The sequence below is a fragment of the Salmo salar genome, chromosome 04 (genome assembly GCF_965601325.2).
Source record: "Salmo salar chromosome 04, fSalSal1, whole genome shotgun sequence".
NCBI classification, from domain to species: Eukaryota; Metazoa; Chordata; class Actinopteri; order Salmoniformes; family Salmonidae; genus Salmo; species Salmo salar.
The window spans coordinates 5,577,501-5,597,310 of NC_138294.1; the positions used below are offsets into that span (position 1 = coordinate 5,577,501).

General features: G+C 49.0%; 1 protein-coding gene across 3 annotated transcripts in view; it reads right to left on the bottom strand.

The window, feature by feature from the left end:
• The window catches only part of ugt8 (UDP glycosyltransferase 8), a 95,423-nt gene that overhangs the window by 9,498 nt on the left and 66,115 nt on the right, over positions 1 to 19,810 (bottom strand). For 2 of the 3 annotated variants that reach the window (XR_014392042.1, XM_082974034.1), the window contains exons 5-6: positions 18,513 to 19,067; positions 4,840 to 4,916 (exon numbers count right to left, since the gene is read on the bottom strand). Coding sequence is in view for 2 of the 3 variants with exons in the window: in XM_082974034.1 (XP_082830160.1) it covers positions 4,840 to 4,916; positions 18,513 to 19,067 (632 nt within the window). In the remaining variant the exon portion in view is untranslated. The remainder of the gene's footprint in view (positions 1 to 4,839; positions 4,917 to 18,512; positions 19,068 to 19,810) is intronic. The other variant, XM_082974035.1, reaches the window with a different exon arrangement.

Sequence of the window (19,810 nt, forward strand, 5' to 3'; positions counted from 1 at the left end):
CCCTGGTCCTAACAGTGTTGTCCTGAAGGACCCTGGTCCTAACAGTGTTGTCCTGAAGGACCCTGGTCCTAACATTGTTGTCCTATAGGTCCCTGGTCCTAACAGTGTTGTCCTATTGGACCCTGGTCCTAACAGTGTTGTCCTATAGGGCCCTGGTCCTAACAGTGTTGTCCTATAGGACCCTGGTCCTAACAGTGTTGTCCTGAAGGACCCTGGTCCTAACAGTGTTGTCCTATATGGCCCTGGTCCTAACAGTGTTGTCCTAAGGGACCCTGGTCCTAACAGTGTTGTCCTAAAGGACCCTGGTCCTAACAGTGTTGTCCTAAAAGACCCTGGTCCTAACAGTGTTGTCCTATAGGGCCCTGGTCCTAACAGTGTTGTCCTATTGGACTCTGGTCCTAACAGTGTTGTCCTATAGGGCCCTGGTCCTAACAGTGTTGTCCTATAGGGCCCTGGTCCTAACAGTGTTGTCCTGAAGGACCCTGGTCCAAACAGTGTTGTCCTATAGGACCCTGGTCCTAACAGTGTTGTCCTAAAGGGCCCTGGTCCTAACAGTGTTGTCCTATAGGACCCTGGTCCTAACAGTGTTGTCCTAAAGTACCCTGGTCCTAACAGTGTTGTCCTGAAGGACCCTGGTCCTAACAGTGTTGTCCTATAGGGCCCTGGCCCTAACAGTGTTGTCCTGAAGGACCCTGGTCCAAACAGTGTTGTCCTATAGGGCCCTGGTCCTAACAGTGTTGTCCTGAAGGACCCTGGTCCTAACAGTGTTGTCCTATAGGTCCCTGGTCCTAACAGTGTTGTCCTATAGGGCCCTGGTCCTAACAGTGTTGTCCTATAGGACCCTGGTCCTAACAGTGTTGTCCTATAGGGCCCTTGTCCGAACAGTGTTGTCCTGAAGGACCCTGGTCCTAATAGTGTTGTCCTAACGGACCCTGGTCCAAACAGTCTTGTCCTATAGGACCCTGGTCCTAACAGTGTTGTCCTATAGGACCCTGGTCCTAACAGTGTTGTCCTATAGGACCCTGGTCCTAACAGTGTTGTCCTGAAGGACCCTGGTCCTAACAGTGTTGTCCTATAGGACCCTGGTCCTAACAGTGTTGTCCTGAAGGACCCTGGTCCTAACAGTGTTGTCCTGAAGGACCCTGGTCCTAACAGTGTTGTCCTATAGGACCCTGGTCCTAACAGTGTTGTCCTATAGGACCCTGGTCCTAACAGTGGTGTCCTATAGGACCCTGGTCCTAACAGTGTTGTCCTATAGGTCCCTGGTCTTAACTTTGTTGTCCTATAGGTCCCTGGTCCTAACAGTGTTGTCCTATAGGGCCCTGGCCCTAACAGTGTTGTCCTATAGGACCCTGGTCCTAACAGTGTTGTCCTATAGGACCCTGGTCCTAACAGTGTTGTCCTGAAGGACCCTGGTCCTAACAGTGTTGTCCTATAGGACCCTGGTCCTAACAGTGTTGTCCTGAAGGACCCTGGTCCTAACAGTGTTGTCCTATAGGACCCTGGTCCTAACAGTGTTGTCCTATAGGGCCCTGGTCCTAACAGTGTTGTCCTATAGGGCCCTGGTCCTAACAGTGTTGTCCTGAAGGACCCTGGTCCTAACAGTGTTGTCCTATAGGACCCTGGTCCTAACAGTGTTGTCCTGAAGGACCCTGGTCCTAACAGTGTTGTCCTATATGGCCCTGGTCCTAACAGTGTTGTCCTAAAGGACCCTGGTCCAAACAGTGTTGTCCTATATGGCGCTGGTCCTAACAGTGTTGTCCTAAAGGACCCTGGTCCTAACAGTGTTGTCCTATAGGGCCCTGGTCCTAACAGTGTTGTCCTATTGGACTCTGGTCCTAACAGTGTTGTCCTATAGGGCCCTGGTCCTAACAGTGTTGTCCTATAGGGCCCTGGTCCTAACAGTGTTGTCCTGAAGGACCCTGGCCCTAACAGTGTTGTCCTATAGGGCCCTGGTCCTAACAGTGTTGTCCTGAAGGACCCTGGTCCTAACAGTGTTGTCCTATAGGACCCTGGTCCTAACAGTGTTGTCCTAAAGGGCCCTGGTCCTAACAGCGTTGTCCTATAGGGCCCTGGTCCTAACAGTGTTGTCCTATAGGACCCTGGTCCTAACAGTGTTGTCCTAAAGTACCCTGGTCCTAACAGTGTTGTCCTGAAGGACCCTGGTCCTAACAGTGTTGTCCTATAGGGCCCTGGCCCTAACAGTGTTGTCCTGAAGGACCCTGGTCCTAACAGTGTTGTCCTATAGGGCCCTGGTCCTAACAGTGTTGTCCTGAAGGACCCTGGTCCTAACAGTGTTGTCCTATAGGTCCCTGGTCCTAACAGTGTTGTCCTATAGGGCTCTGGTCCTAACAGTGTTGTCCTATAGGACCCTGGTCCTAACAGTGTTGTCCTATAGGGCCCTTGCCCGAACAGTGTTGTCCTGATGGACCCTGGTCCTAACAGTGTTGTCCTAAAGGACCTTGGTCCTAACAGTCTTGTCCTATAGGATCCTGGTCCTAACAGTGTTGTCCTATAGGACCCTGGTCCTAACAGTGTTGTCCTAATGGGCCCTGGTCCTAACAGCGTTGTCCTATAGGGCCCTGGTCCTAACAGTGTTGTCCTATAGGACCCTGGTCCTAACAGTGTTGTCCTAAAGTACCCTGGTCCTAACAGTGTTGTCCTGAAGGACCCTGGTCCTAACAGTGTTGTCCTATAGGGCCCTGGCCCTAACAGTGTTGTCCTGAAGGACCCTGGTCCTAACAGTGTTGTCCTATAGGTCCCTGGTCCTAACAGTGTTGTCCTATAGGGCCCTGGTCCTAACAGTGTTGTCCTATAGGACCCTGGTCCTAACAGTGTTGTCCTATAGGGCCCTTGTCCGAACAGTGTTGTCCTGAAGGACCATGGTCCTAACAGTGTTGTCCTAAAGGACCCTGGTCCTAACAGTCTTGTCCTATAGGACCCTGGTCCTAACAGTGTTGTCCTATAGGACCCTGGTCCTAACAGTGTTGTCCTATAGGACCCTGGTCCTAACAGTGTTGTCCTGAAGGACCCTGGTCCTAACAGTGTTGTCCTATAGGACCCTGGTCCTAACAGTGTTGTCCTGAAGGACCCTGGTCCTAACAGTGTTGTCCTGAAGGACCCTGGTCCTAACAGTGTTGTCCTATAGGTCCCTGGTCCTAACAGTGTTGTCCTATAGGTCCCTGGTCCTAACAGTGTTGTCCTATAGGGCCCTGGCCCTAACAGTGTTGTCCTATAGGACCCTGGTCCTAACAGTGTTGTCCTATAGGACCCTGGTCCTAACAGTGTTGTCCTGAAGGACCCTGGTCCTAACAGTGTTGTCCTATAGGACCCTGGTCCTAACAGTGTTGTCCTGAAGGACCCTGGTCCTAACAGTGTTGTCCTATAGGACCCTGGTCCTAACAGTGTTGTCCTATAGGGCCCTGGTCCTAACATTGTTGTCCTATAGGGCCCTGGTCCTAACAGTGTTGTCCTATAGGGCCCTGGTCCTAACAGTGTTGTCCTATAGGGCCCTGGCCCTAACAGTGTTGTCCTGAAGGACCCTGGTCCTAACAGTGTTGTCCTATAGGGCCCTGGTCCTAACAGTGTTGTCCTGAAGGACCCTGGTCCTAACAGTGTTGTCCTATAGGACCCTGGTCCTAACAGTGTTGTCCAACAGGACCCTGGTCCTAACAGTGTTGTCCTATAGGACCCTGGTCCTAACAGTGTTGTCCTATAGGACCCTGGTCCTAACAGTGTTGTCCTATAGGGCCCTGGTCCTAACAGTGTTGTCCTATAGGACCCTGGTCCTAACAGTGTTGTCCTATAGGACCCTGGTCCTAACAGTGTTGTCCTGAAGGACCCTCGTCCTAACAGTGTTGTCCTATAGGGCCCTGGTCCTAACAGTGTTGTCCTATAGGACCCTGGTCCTAACAGTGTTGTCCTAAAGGACCCTGGTCCTAACAGTGTTGTCCTGAAGGACCCTGGTCCTAACAGTGTTGTCCTGAAGGACCCTGGTCCTATCAGTGTTGTCCTATAGGGCCCTGGTCCTAACAGTGTTGTCCTATAGGGCCCTGGTCCTAATAGTGTTGTCCTATAGGACCCTGGTCCTAACAGTGTTGTCCTATAGGACCCTGGTCCTAACAGTGTTGTCCTATAGGACCCTGGTCCTAACAGTGTTGTCCTATAGGGCCCTGGTCCTAACAGTGTTGTCCTGAAGGACCCTGGTCCTAACAGTGTTGTCCTATAGGGCCCTGGTCCTAACAGTGTTGTCCTGAAGGACCCTGGTCCTAACAGTGTTGTCCTATAGGACCCTGGTCCTAACAGTGTTGTCCTGAAGGACCCTGGTCCTAACAGTGTTGTCCTATAGGACCCTGGTCCTAACAGTGTTGTCCTATAGGGCCCTGGTCCTAACAGTGTTGTCCACCGTGTGGTAATAAGGTGTGACTGAGAGGAGCTACTTAGCAGCTAAACCGTACAGCCCTCAGAGATACAGGTCAGCAACACACCCAGAGTGTGTGTGTGTGTGTGTGTGTGTGTGTGTGTGTGTGTGTGTGTGTGTGTGTGTGTGTGTGTGTGTGTGTGTGTGAATCATTGACTGTTAATGATATATAATGAGTTATGTATTTCTCAGCTCAGGGTCACTCTCCTCTCCTCAACCTCACCCCTCCTCTCCCCTCCCCTCACCTCCCCCATCACCCTAATCTTTCCTCACCCCCTCCTCACCCCCCCTGTCCCCTCCTCACCCCTCCTCACCCTAACCTTTCCTTCCCTCCTCAAAGAGAGACAGACAGAGAGGGAGGAGGGAGGGAAGGAAGACAGGAAAGGACAGAGTACATGAAGTAGAGAATTGGCTCTTACCCAACAGGTCGTTTTGAGGCATCCAATCCACCAACTTGGTATTGTTGCCTAGGTTACTGGGCGGAACCCCCGAGAACCTACAGCCAGACAGGGAAAGACAGACAAACAGGTTAGACAGACAGAGAGACAGAGAGGTAGATGGTTAGAGTAATGCATTGTGGTTTTATCTCTTACCCTACTGCTGGTTTCACTGTTCTACCTGATAACACACCTGGTGTCCCAGGTCTAAATCAGCCCCTGGTTAGAGGAGAACAATGACTTGTAACCAAGGTCTAAATCGGGCCCCGATTAGAGGAGAACAATGACTTGTAACCAAGGTCTAAATCAGCCCCTGGTTAGAGGAGAACAATGACTTGTAACCAAGGTCTAAATCGGGCCCCGATTAGAGGAGAACAATGACTTGTAACCAAGGTCTAAATCAGCCCCTGGTTAGAGGAGAACAATGACTTGTAACCCAGGTCTAAATCGGGCCCCGATTAGAGGAGAACAATGACTTGTAACCCTGGTCTGAAACAGGCCCTGATTAGATGGGAACAATGACTTGTAACCCAGGTCTAAATCAGCCCCTGATTAGAGGAGAAGAATGACTGGTGTCTCAGGTCTAAATCAGTCCCTGATTAGAGGGGAACAATGAAAGATACAGCAGTGGAGCTTCCAGGTCCAGATTTGAATTGGAGTGCACTACAGAGAAGTACAATCAAGAACTCTTTCCACATTCTAGAATTGGAATGGCAGTTTGAAAGAACATACTCTAGAACCCAGCGGTGTTCTAGAACCCAGCGGTGTTCTAGAACCCAGCGGTATTCTAGAACCCAGCGGTATTCTAGAACCCAGCGGTGGTGTAGGGTGAAGTTGTAAAGGTATCTGAACTAAATGACTATCCGCCCTCCGTAGCACTCACTTCTGTCATCATGAAGTGCTTTGAGAGACTAGTCAAGGATCATATTACCTCTACCCTACCTGACACCCTAGACCCACTTCAGTTTGCTTACCGCCCCAATAGGTCCACAGACGATGCAATCGCCATCACACTGCACACTGCCCTAACCCATCTCGACAAGAGGAATAGCTATTTAAGAACGCTGTTCATTGACTACAGCTCAGCATTTAACACCATAGTACCCTCCAAACTCATCATTAAGCTTGAGACCCTGGGTCTCGACCCCGCCCTGTGCAACTGGGTCCTGGACTTCCTGAAGGGCTGCCCCCAGGTGGTGAGGGTAGGTAACAACATCTCCACTCCGCTGATCCTCAACACTGGGGCCCCACTAAGGTGTGTTCTCATCCCTCTCCTGAACTCCCTGTTCACCCACGACTGCGTGGCCTCCAACTCAATCATCAAGTTTGCAGACGACACAACAGTGGTGGGCCTGATTACCAACAACGACGAGAATGTGGGGTCAGGAAAACAACCTCTCACTCAACGTCAACAAAACAAAAGGAGGTGATCGTGGACTTCAGGAAACAGCAGAGGGAGCAGCCCCCCATCCACATCGAAAAGTTTTAAATTCCTCGGTGTACATATCAGCGACAAACTGAAATGGTCCACCCACACAGACAGTGTGGTGAAGAAGGCGCAACAGCGCCTCTTTAACCTCAGTAGGCTGAAAAAATGTGGCTTGTCACCTAAAACCCTCACTAACTTTTATAGGTGCACAATCGAGAGCATCCTGTCGGGCTGTATCACCGCCTGGTACGGCAACTGCACCGCCCACAACCGCACCGCCCACAACCCTCCAGAAGGCGAGGTCAGTACAGGTGCATCAAAGCGGGGACCAAGAGACTGAAAAACAGCTTCTGTCTCCAGGCCATCAGACTGATAAACAGCTTCTATCTCCAGGCCATCAGACTGATAAACAGCTTCTATCTCCAGGCCATCAGACTGATAAACAGCTTCTATCTCCAGACCATCAGACTGATAAACAGCTTCTAACTCCAGGCCATCAGACTGATAAACAGCTTCTATCTCCAGGCCATCAGACTGATAAACAGCCATCACTAGCACAGAGAGGCTGCTGCCAACATACAGACTCAAATCTCTGGCCACTTTAATAAAGGTTTCACTAGCCACTTTAAATAACGCCACTTTAATAATGTTTTCATACCCTACATTACTCATCTCATATGTATATACTGTACTCTATACCATCTACTGCATCTTGCCTATGCCGCTCGGCCATCACTCATCCATATATTTATATGTACATGTTGTCATTCACCACTTTAGATTTGTGTTTATTAGGTAGTTGTTGTGGAATTGGTAGATTACTTGTTAGATATTACTGCACTGTCAGAAACTAGAAGCACAAGCATTTCACTACACTCGCATTAACATCTGCTAACCATGTGACCAATACAATTTGATTTGATTTGTAGTCCCCCCCCCCCCCTTAATGATTAAGGTCAGGATGCTGATCCTAGATCTGTAGCTAGGGGGGTAAGAGTATCCTAGATCTGTAGCTAGGGGGTAAGAGTATCCTAGATCTGTAGCTAGGGGGTAAGAGTATCTGATCCTAGATCTGTAGCTAGGGGGTAAGAGTATCCTAGATCTGTAGCTAGGGGGTAAGAGTATCCTAGATCTGTAGCTAGGGGGTAAGAGTATCTGATCCTAGATCTGTAGCTAGGGGGTAAGAGTATCCTAGATCTGTAGCTAGGGGGGTAAGAGTATCCTAGATCTGTAGCTAGGGGATAAGAGTATCTGATCCTAGATCTGTAGCTAGGGGGGTAAGAGTATCCTAGATCTGTAGCTAGGGGGGTAAGAATATCCTAGATCTGTAGCTAGGGGGTAAGAGTATCCTAGATCTGTAGCTAGGGGGGTAAGAGTATCCTAGATCTGTAGCTAGGGGGGTAAGAGTATCTGATCCTAGATCTGTAGCTAGGGGGTAAGAGTATCTGATCCTAGATCTGTAGCTAGGGGGTAAGAGTATCCTAGATCTGTAGCTAGGGGGGTAAGAGTATCCTAGATCTGTAGCTAGGGGGGTAAGAGTATCCTAGATCTGTAGCTAGGGGATAAGAGTATCTGATCCTAGATCTGTAGCTAGGGGGGTAAGAGTATCCTAGATCTGTAGCTAGGGGGGTAAGAGTATCCTAGATCTGTAGCTAGGGGGGTAAGAGTATCCTAGATCTGTAGCTAGGGGGGTAAGAGTATCCTAGATCTGTAGCTAGGGGGGTAAGAGTATCCTAGATCTGTAGCTAGGGGGTAAGAATATCCTAGATCTGTAGCTAGGGGGTAAGAGTATCCTAGATCTGTAGCTAGGGGGGTAAGAGTATCCTAGATCTGTAGCTAGGGGGTAAGAGTATCTGATCCTAGATCTGTAGCTAGGGGGGTAAGAGTATCTGATCCTAGATCTGTAGCTAGGGGGTAAGAGTATCTGATCCTAGATCTGTAGCTAGGGGGTAAGAGTATCCTAGATCTGTAGCTAGGGGGGTAAGAGTATCCTAGATCTGTAGCTAGGGGGGTAAGAGTATCCTAGATCTGTAGCTAGGGGGGTAAGAGTATCCTAGATCTGTAGCTAGGGGGTAAGAGTATCCTAGATCTGTAGCTAGGGGGGTAAGAGTATCCTAGATCTGTAGCTAGGGGGGTAAGAGTATCCTAGATCTGTAGCTAGGGGGTAAGAGTATCCTAGATCTGTAGCTAGGGGGGTAAGAGTATCCTAGATCTGTAGCTAGGGGGGTAAGAGTATCCTAGATCTGTAGCTAGGGGGTAAGAGTATCTGATCCTAGATCTGTAGCTAGGGGGGTAAGAGTATCCTAGATCTGTAGCTAGGGGGGTAAGAGTATCCTAGATCTGTAGCTAGGGGGGTAAGAGTATCCTAGATCTGTAGCTAGGGGGGTAAGAGTATCCTAGATCTGTAGCTAGGGGGTAAGAGTATCCTAGATCTGTAGCTAGGGGTAAGAGTATCCTAGATCTGTAGCTAGGGGGTAAGAGTATCCTAGATCTGTAGCTAGGGGGGTAAGAGTATCCTAGATCTGTAGCTAGGGGATAAGAGTATCTGATCCTAGATCTGTAGCTAGGGGGGTAAGAGTATCCTAGATCTGTAGCTAGGGGGGTAAGAGTATCCTAGATCTGTAGCTAGGGGGTAAGAGTATCCTAGATCTGTAGCTAGGGGTAAGAGTATCCTAGATCTGTAGCTAAGGGGGTAAGAGTATCCTAGATCTGTAGCTAGGGGGTAAGAGTATCCTAGATCTGTAGCTAGGGGGTAAGAGTATCCTAGATCTGTAGCTAGGGGGTAAGAGTATCAGCTACATGACTAAATGGCTTCAGTGTTTCTGACCTGAGGAGCTGAGAGATACTGTGAGAAACTCCTCTGTCACTTTATACACACTAGGACATTTGCATGCATTCATTATCTCCCTCTCTCTCCCTCTCCCTCTTCCTCCCCCCTCCTCTCTCCCTCTCTCTCCCTCCTCCTCCTCCTCCCCCTCCTCTCTCTCTCTCCCTCTTCCACACTCCTTCTTCCCCCCTCAGCCCACAACAAACCCACAATTCACCAGGCAACCAATCAATGATTCACTTCATAAGTCTCTCCCCCTCCTCTCTCTTCTTTCCTCCCCCTCCTCTCTCTCTTCTCTTTCTCCCTTATGTCTCTCTTCCTCACTCCTCTCTCTCTCTCTCTCCTCTCTCTCTCTCTCTCTCTCTCTCTCTCTCTCTCCTCTCTCTCTCTCTCTCTCTCTCCTCTCTCTCTCTCTCTCTCCTCTCTCTCTCTCTCTCTCTCTCTCCTCTCTCTCTCTCTCTCTCCCTCTCTCCCTCCTTCCACACTCCTTCTCTCCCCCTCAGCCCACAACAAACCCACAATTCACCAGGCAACCAATCAATGATACAATTCATGTTTCTCCCTCCCTCCCTCCCTCCCTCCCTCCCTCCCTCCCTCCCTCCCTCCCTCCCTCCCTCCCTCCCTCCCCCTCCTCTCTCTCTCTCTCTGTTTCTGTCTTCTCTCTGTAATGAATCCCTTGCTGCATCATTCTCACCTTCACTCATTAAAAAAACGACATGATCACACACACACACCACACACACACACACACACACACACACACACACACACACACACACACACACACCACACACACACACACACACACACACACACACACACACACACACACACCTGAAAAGAGGCGGCAGTAACCAAACAGCAGGTTGAATAAAACCATTGAGGGTTCAGATATAAACTCTCCTGATGACATCATAACACACCAGGTGGTGTACTAATCAAATCAAATCAAACTTTATTAGTCACATGCGTCGAACACAACAAGTATAGACATTTACCGTGAAATGCTTACTGACAAGCCCCTTAACCACCAATGCAGTTTAAAGAAAGAGTTAAGAAAATATTTACCTAATAAACTAAAGTAACAATGTGGAGGCTATATACAGGGTATTACGGTACAGAGTCAATGTGGAGGCTATATACAGGGTATTACGGTACAGAGTCAATGTGGAGGCTATATACAGGGTATTACGGTACAGAGTCAATGTGGAGGCTATAAACAGGGTATTACGGTACAGAGTCAATGTGGAGGCTATATACAGGGGGTACCGGTACAGAGTCAATGTGGAGGCTATATACAGGGTGTTACGGTACAGAGTCAATGTGGAGGCTATATACAGGGTGTTACGGTACAGAGTCAATGTGGAGGCTATATACAGGGGGTACCGGTACAGAGTCAATGTGGAGGCTATATACAGGGTATTACGGTACAGAGTCAATGTGGAGGCTATATACAGGGGGTACCGGTACAGAGTCAATGTGGAGACTATATACAGGGTATTACGGTACAGAGTCAATGTGGAGGCTATATACAGGGGGTACCGGTACAGAGTCAATGTGGAGGCTATATACAGGGGGTACCGGTACAGAGTCAGTGTGGAGGCTATATACAGGGTATTACGGTACAGAGTCAATGTGGAGGCTATATACAGGGTATTATGGTACAGAGTCAATGTGGAGGCTATATACAGGGTATTACGGTACAGAGTCAGTGTGGAGGCTATATACAGGGTATTACGGTACAGAGTCAATGTGGAGGCTATATACAGGGGGTACTGGTACAGAGTCAATGTTGAGGCTATATACAGGGGGGTACCGGTACAGAGTCAATGTGGAGGCTATATACAGGGGGTACCGGTACAGAGTCAATGTGGAGACTATATACAGGGGGTACCGGTACAGAGTCAGTGTGGAGGCTATATACAGGGGGTACCGGTACAGAGTCAATGTGGAGGCTATATACAGGGGGTACCGGTACAGAGTCAATGTGGAGGCTATATACAGGGGGTACCGGTACAGAGTCAGTGTGGAGGCTATATACAGGGGGTACCGGTACAGAGTCAATGTGGAGGCTATATACAGGGGGTACCGGTACAGAGTCAATGTGGAGGCTATATACAGGGGGTACCGGTACAGAGTCAATGTGGAGGCTATATACAGGGGGTACCAGTACAGAGTCAAACAGGAGGCTATATACAGGGGGTACCGGTACAGAGTCAATGTGGAGGCTATATACAGGGGGTACCGGTACAGAGTCAATGTGGAGGCTATATACAAGGGGTACCGGTACAGAGTCAATGTGGAGGCTATATACAGGAGGTACCGGTACAGAGTCAATGTGGAGGCTATATACAGGGGTGGTACCGGTACAGAGTCAATGTGGAGGCTATATACAGGGGGGTACCGGTACAGAGTCAATTTGGAGGCTATATACAGTGGTGGTACCGGTACAGAGTCAATGTGGAGGCTATATACAGGGGAACCGGTACAGAGTCAATGTGGAGGCTATATACAGGGGGTACAGAGTCAATGTGGAGGCTATATACAGGGGGTACAGGTTAGAGGTAATTTGTACATGTGGGTGGGGGTGAAGTGACTATGCATAGATAATATACAGCGAGTAGCAGCAGTGTACAAAACAAATGGGTGGGGGTGAAAGTAAATAGTCTGGGTGGCCATTTGATTAATTGTTCAGCAGTCTAATGGCTTGGGGTTAGAAGCTGTTAAGGAGCCTTTTGGTCCTAGACTTGGCGCTCCGGTACCGCTTGCCGTGCGGTAGCAGAGAAAACAGTCTATAACTTGGGCGACTGGAGTTTATGACAATTTTATGGGCCTTCCTCTGACACCGCTTATTATATAGGTCCTGGATGGCAGGAAGCTTGGCCCCAGTGATGTACTGGGCCGTAAGCACTACCCTCTGTAGCGCCCTCACGGTCAGATGCCGAGCAGTTGCCATACCAGGCAGTGATGCAACCGGTCAGGATGCTCTCGATGGTGCAGATGTAGAACTTTTTGAGGATCTGAGGACCCATGACAAATATTTTTAGTTTCCTGAGGGGGAAAAGGTTTTGTCGTGTCCTCTTCACAACTGTCCTGGTGTGTTTGGACCATGATAGTTTGTTGGTGATGTGGACACCAAGGAACTTGAAACTTGCTCCACTACGGTCCTGTCGATGTTAATAGGGGCCTGTTCGGCCCACCTTTTCCTGTAGTCCACGATCAGCTCCTTTGTCCTGCTAACATTGAGGTAGAGGTTGTTGTCCTGGCACCACACTGCCAGTTCTCTGACCTCCTCCCTATAGGGCCGTCTCATCATTGTCGGTGATCAGGCCTACCACTTTTGTGTCATCAGCAAACTTAATGATGGTGTTGGAGTCCTGCTTAGCCATGCAGTCGTGGGTGAACAGGGAGTACAGGAGGGGACTGAGCACGCACTGCTGAGGAGCCCCAGTGTTGAGGATCAGCGTGGCGGATGTGTTGTCACCTACCCTCACCACCTGGGGGCGGCCCGTCAGGAAGTCCAGGATCCAGTTGCAGAGGGAGGTGTTTAGTCCCAGAGTCCTTAGCTTAGTGATGAGCTTCGTGGGCACTATGGTGTTGAACGCTGAGCTGTAGTCAATGAAAAGAATTCTCACATAGGTGTTCCTTTTGTCCAGGTGGGAAAGGGCAATGTGGAGTGCGATTGAGTCATTTGTGGATCTGTTGGGGCGGTATGCAAATTGGAGTGGGTCTAGGGGTATCCGGGAGGATGCTGTTGATGTGAGCCATGACCAGCATTTCAAAGCACTTCATGGCTTCCGACATGAGTGCTACGGGGCGGTAATAATTTAGGCAGGTTACTTTAGCTTTCTTGGGCACAGGGGACTATGGTGGTCTGCTTGAAACATGTTGGTATTACAGACTCGGTCAGGGAGAGGTTGAAAATGTCAGTGAAGACACTTGACAGTTGGTCTGCGCATACTCCAAATACACGTCCTGGTAATCCGTCTGGCCCCGCCGCTTTGTGAATGTTGACCTGTTTTAAGGTCGTGCTCACATCAGCCACCAAGATGAACAGGGGGTCGTGACCAGCCTTACACTCCACTACAGTAGGTGATAGAGAATACAGATGAACAGGGGGTCGTGACCAGCCTTACACTCCACTACAGTAGGTGATAGATAGAGAATACAGATGAACAGGGGGCTGTGACCAGCCTTACACTCCACTACAGTAGGTGATAGAGAATACAGATGAACAGGGGGCCGTGACCAGCCTTACACTCCACTACAGTAGGTGATAGAGAATACAGATGTATAGGGGGCTGTGACCAGCCTTACACTCCACTACAGTAGGTGATAGAGAATACAGATGAACAGGGGGTCGTGACCGGCCTTACACTCCACTACAGTAGGTGATAGAGAATACAGTGATGAACATGGGGCTGTGACCAGCCTTACACTCCACTACAGTAGGTGATAGATAGAGAATACAGATGAACAGGGGGCTGTGACCAGCCTTACACTCCAGTACAGTAGGTGATAGATAGAGAATACAGATGAACAGGGGGCTGTGACCAGCCTCACTCCAGTACAGTAGGTGATAGAGAATACAGATCAACAGGGGGCCGTGACCAGCCTTACACTCCACTACAGTAGGTGATAGATAGAGAATACAGATGAACAGGGGGCTGTGACCAGGCCTTACACTCCACTACAGTAGGTGATAATGAATACAGATGTATAGGGGGCCGTGACCAGCCTTACACTCCACTACAGTAGGTGATAGATAGAGAATACAGATGAACAGGGGGCTCGTGACCAGCCTTACACTCCACTACAGTAGGTGATAGACAGAGAATACAGATGAACAGGGGGCTGTGACCAGCCTTACACTCCACTACAGTAGGTGATAGATAGAGAATACAGATGAACAGGGGGCCGTGACCAGCCTTACACTCCACTACAGTAGGTAGATAGAGAATACAGATGAACAGGGGGCCGTGACCAGCCTTACACTCCACTACAGTAGGTGATAGATAGAGAATACAGATCAACAGGGGGTCCGTGACCAGCCTTACACTCCACTACAGTAGGTGATAGAGAATACAGATGTATAGGGGGCCGTGACCAGCCTTACACTCCACTACAGTAGTTGATAGAGATTACAGATGAACAGGGCTCGTGACCAGCCTTACACTCCACTACAGTGGGTGATAGATAGAGAATACAGATGAACAGGGGGCTGTGACCAGCCTTACACTCCACTACAGTAGGTGATAGAAGAGAATACAGATGAACAGGGGGCTGTGACCAGCCTTACACTCCACTACAGTAGGTGATAGATAGAGAATACAGATGAACAGGGGGCTGTGACCAGCCTTACACTCCACTACAGTAGGTGATAGATAGAGAATACAGATGAACAGGGGGCCGTGACCAGCCTTACACTCCACTACAGTAGGTAGATAGAGAATACAGATGAACAGGGGGCTGTGACCAGCCTTACACTCCACTACAGTAGGTAGATAGAGAATACAGATGAACAGGGGGCCGTGACCAGCCTTACACTCCACTACAGTAGGTGACCAACTTTACAGAGCTAACCCTAACCCTAACCCTAACCCAACGACCAACTTTACAGAGCTTGAAGAATTATAAAAAAAAACACTAATGGGAAAATACTGTACAATCGATGTGTAAAGCTGTTAGAGATTTACCCAGAAAGACTCACAGCTGTAATGGCTGCTAAAAGTGATTCTAACATGTATTGACTCAGAGGGTTGAATACTTATGTAATCAAGATATTATATTATTTATTTGTTTCGTTAATAAAATATAAAATAAAAACATTTGTCTTCCTCTTTGACATTACAGAGTATTTCGTGTAGATTGTTGACAACAAAAAAAAAAATGACGATTGAATCACTGTTTGTAACACGGCTGATCATACCGCAGCTGTATATGGCCCGTCTAACACCAGGTCCACTGCTGCATTATCAGACTGACGGCCCGTCTAACACCAGGTCCACTGCTACATTATCAGAATGACAGCCCGTCTAACACCAGGTCCACTGCTGCATTTTCAAAATGACAGCCCGTCTAACACCAGGTCCACTGCTGCATTATCAGAATGACGGCCCGTCTAACACCAGGTCCACTGCTGCATTATCAGAATGACGGCCCGTCTAACACCAGGTCCACTGCTACATTTTTTTAGAATGACAGCCCGTCTAACACCAGGTCCACTGCTGCATTATCAGAATGACGGCCCATCTAACACCAGGTCCACTGCTGCATTATCAGAATGAGGGCCCGTCTAACACCAGATCCACTGCTGCATTATCAGAATGACGACCCGTCTAACACCAGGTCCACTGCTGCATTATCAGAATGACGGCCCGTCTAACACCAGGTCCACTGCTACATTATCAGAATGATGGCCCGTCTAACACCAGGTCCACTGCTGCATTATCAGAATGACGGCCCGTCTAACACCAGGTCCACAGCTGCATTATCAGACTGACAGCCCGTCTAACACCAGGTCCACTGCTACATTATCAGACTGACGGCCCGTCTAACACCAGGTCCACAGCTGCATTATCAGACTGACAGCCCGTCTAACACCAGGTCCACTGCTACATTATCAGACTGACGGCCCGTCTAACACCAGGTCCACTGCTGCATTATCAGAATGACAGCCCATCTAACACCAGGTCCACTGCTGCATTATCAGAATGACGGCCCGTCTAACACCAGGTCCACTGCTACATTATCAGAATGACAGCCCGTCTAACACCAGGTCCACTGCTGCATTATCAGAATGACGGCCCGTCTAACACCAGGTCCACTGCTGCATTATCAGAATGACGGCCCGTCTAACACCAGGTCCACAGCTACATTATCAGAATGACGGCCCATCTAACACCAGGTCCACTGCTGCATTATCAGAATGACAGCCCGTCTAACACCAGGTCCACTGCTACATTATCAAATTGACGCCCGTCTAACACCAGGTCCACTGCTACATTATCAGAATGACGACCCATCTAACACCAGGTCCACTGCTACATTATCAGAATGACGACCCATCTAACACCAGGTCCACTGCTACATTATCTGAATGACGGCCCGTCTAACACAAGGTCCACTGCTGCATTATCAGACTGACGGCCCGTCTAACACCAGGTCCACTGCTACATTATCAGAATGACGGCCCATCTAACACCAGGTCCACTGCTGCATTATCAGAATGACGGTCCATCTAACACCAGGTCCACTGCTGCATTATCAGAATGACGGCCTGTCTAACACCAGGTCCACTGCTGCATATTCAGAATGACGGCCCGTCTAACACCAGGTCCACTGCTGCATATTCAGAATGACGGCCCGTCTAACACCAGGTCCACTGCTACATTATCAGAACGACAGCCCGTCTAACACCAGGTCCACTGCTGCATTATCAGAATGACAGCCCGTCTAACACCAGGTCCACTGCTACATTATCAGAATGACAGCCCGTCTAACACCAGGTCCACTGCTACATGATCCAGAATGTTCTTCTGACAATGTCTCACGTGACCCCCTGAAGAGGTGCACTGTGTTAAATCCTGCTACTTTGTTGCCCACCGAGGACGATGGAGAGGCCGCACGACTCGTGCTCCTCTGGTGGAGCTCGTCTCTAAAACCAACGACGGATTTAACCGATGTCCCTTTTTTTTGGGGCCAAAATGCGGAACTGTTTGTAGATGGCTCTGCTCAACGCTCTGAGTAAAGGAGAACCCACGTATGCAGTTACTACTACCTCAACCGCACTGTAAAGGGATCAATTACCATCCTACCTTTCTGCTCAAGCAGCAGAACACTTTGCATTCACCCGGAGCTTGCATCTTAGCTAAAGGCCAGTCAGGTGCTATCTATACAGATAGCAGATATGCCTTTGGTGTGGTACATGATTTGGGTCCTCTGTGGAAACAGCGTGGCTTCCTGACCTCCTCTGGTAAGACAATCTCTCATTCAAAACGTGTTGATAACTTTACTAAAGGCTATTTTTGCTCCCTTCTGAAAATTGCTGTTTGTAAGTTGCGTCGATCGTACGAACTCTTCCCGACCCCGTCTCCGAAAGGTAACGCTGACTTGGCTTTACTTCCTGATCATAACCTCTTCTCTCTCGCTGATATCTCTGACTTGCAATCCTCTGTGTGGGTTCCTGTTGAGTCGAGGAAGTGGAAACGACTATGTTCATATGACCAGGTGCAGAAAACTCTGGTCTGGGCCACTACCAGTCTTACCATGGTTTCATGTTTTCTCCTACTTAGCTAAGACCAGGTGCAGAAAACTCTGGTCTGGGCCCCTGGCTGGTCTACCAGTCTTACCATGGTTTCATGTTTTCTCCTACTTAGCTAAGACCAGGTGCAGAAAACTCTGGTCTGGGCCCTACCAGTCTTACCATGGTTTCATGTTTTCTCCTACTTAGCTAAGACCAGGTGCAGAAAACTCTGGTCTGGGCCCCTACCAGTCTTACCATGGTTTCATGTTTTCTCCTACTTAGCTAAGTTGTCACATGGTGAGGGTCATGTATCAAAAGGGGGGAGTCGTTGATTTTGTAAATACATTTTTTTGGTTTGCACCTGGGTTTTCTCTTGTTTGCTGAATAATTTTGTGTGCAAAATGTGTGATTTGTATGACTAACAACATGGGAAGAGCGATTCCCATGCTACTGTCGGCTCATCCGACCACTGAAGGACCATTTGAACACCTAATTATGAATTTTATTGGGGTTAGGGTTACAAATATTGTCTGGTTGATAGTGGATGTCTTCTCCAAGTGGGTAGAGGCTTTCCCCTGTTGACATTCCACTGCAGTGGCCCAGAATCTGCTGAGAGAGAGATCATCCCAAGGTGGGGGTTACCATTGGCTACGAAAAGCCAACTGACATTTACTCCTGAGGTGCTGACCTGTTGTACCCTCTACAACCACTGTGATTATTATTATCTGACCCTGCTGGTCATCTATGAACGTTTGAACATCTTGGCCATGTTCTGTTATAATCTCCATCCGGCATAGCCAGTAGAGGACTGGCCACCCCTCATAGCCTGGTTCCTCTCTACCCAGTACAGCCAGTAGAGGACTGGCCACCCCTCATAGCCTGGTTCCTCTCTAGGTTTCTTCCTAGGTTCTGGCCTTTCTAGGGAGTTTTTCCTAGCCATCTTTGCTATAAAATATTTTTTGTAGCCTTTGTGTCGTGGCTCTCAACGAATCATCTGAGGGTGGTTCGTCGACCAGCCAATCGCTACTGCAGAGCTCTCACTAATAAAGATTATGTTTAAGCATAAACTCTTAAAACTTGTGTGATACGTTTGTCTCTCCTCATTTGATAATACAGAAATTAACCACCACATCCATTGCAGTATATAATTCAACCTGTTAACACTGGAGATAGAAGGGAAGGTGTTGGGGCCATTGCAGTATCTGGAGATAGAAGGGAAGGTGTTGGGGCCATTGCAGTATCTGGAGATAGAAGGGAAGGTGTTGGGGCCATTGCAGTATCTGGAGATAGAAGGGAAGGTGTTGGGGCCATTGCAGTATCTGGAGATAGAAGGGAAGGTGTTGGGGCCATTGCAGTATCTGGAGATAGAAGGGAAGGTGTTGGGGCCATTGCAGTATCTGGAGATAGAACGGAAGGTGTTGGGGCCATTGCAGTATCTGGAGATAGAAGGGAAGGTGTTGGGGCCATTGCAGTATCTGGAGATAGAAGGGAAGGTGTTGGGGCCATTGCAGTATCTGGAGATAGAAGGGAAGGTGTTGGGGCCATTGCAGTATCTGGAGATAGAAGGGAAGGTGTTGGGGCCATTGCAGTATCTGGAGATAGAAGGGAAGGTGTTGGGGCCATTGCAGTATCTGGAGATAGAAGGGAAGGTGTTGGGGCCATTGCAGTATCTGGAGATAGAAGGGAAGGTGTTGGGGCCATTGCAGTATCTGGAGATAGAAGGGAAGGTGTTGGGGCCATTTTAGTGCCACACAGTAGCAGTGGTAGTTTATCATTCAGCCATTTTACCTCACCCACCCAGCTGATGGTGCCACCCCTGGCAGCCATTTTGTGTCCTCCCACTCCTAGTTGCAGTGGGAGTGAATGGTTGAGTTCCTGCCCAACTAGATGCCCAGGTGTTGATTTGCATCAACCAATGGTTGTGTGCCAAGTCATTTATACCTATCCAGGCGTTGTAAGATGTAGCATGCGTCTGCAATATAGTCGGGGAGGAACTCGACCAATGTGATTTAGCAGCCATGTTGTGTCCTCCCCCTTCCAGTTACAGTGGAAGGGAATGTGAATTAGCAGCCATGTTGTGTCCTCCCCCTCCCAGTTACAGTGGAAGGGAATGTGAATTAGCAGCCATGTTGTGTCCTCCCACTCCCAGTTACAGTGGAAGGGAATGTGAATTAGCAGCCATGTTGTGTCCTCCCCCTCCCAGTTACAGTGGAAGGGAATGTGAATTAGCAGCCATGTTGTGTCCTCCCCCTCCCAGTTACAGTGGAAGGGAATGTGAATTAGCAGCCATGTTGTGTCCTCCCCCTCCCAGTTACAGTGGAAGGGAATGTGAATTAGCAGCCATGTTGTGTCCTCCCCCTTCCAGTTACAGTGGAAGGGAATGTGAATTAGCAGCCATGTTGTGTCCTCCCCCTCCCAGTTACAGTGGAAGGGAATGTGAATTAGCAGCCAT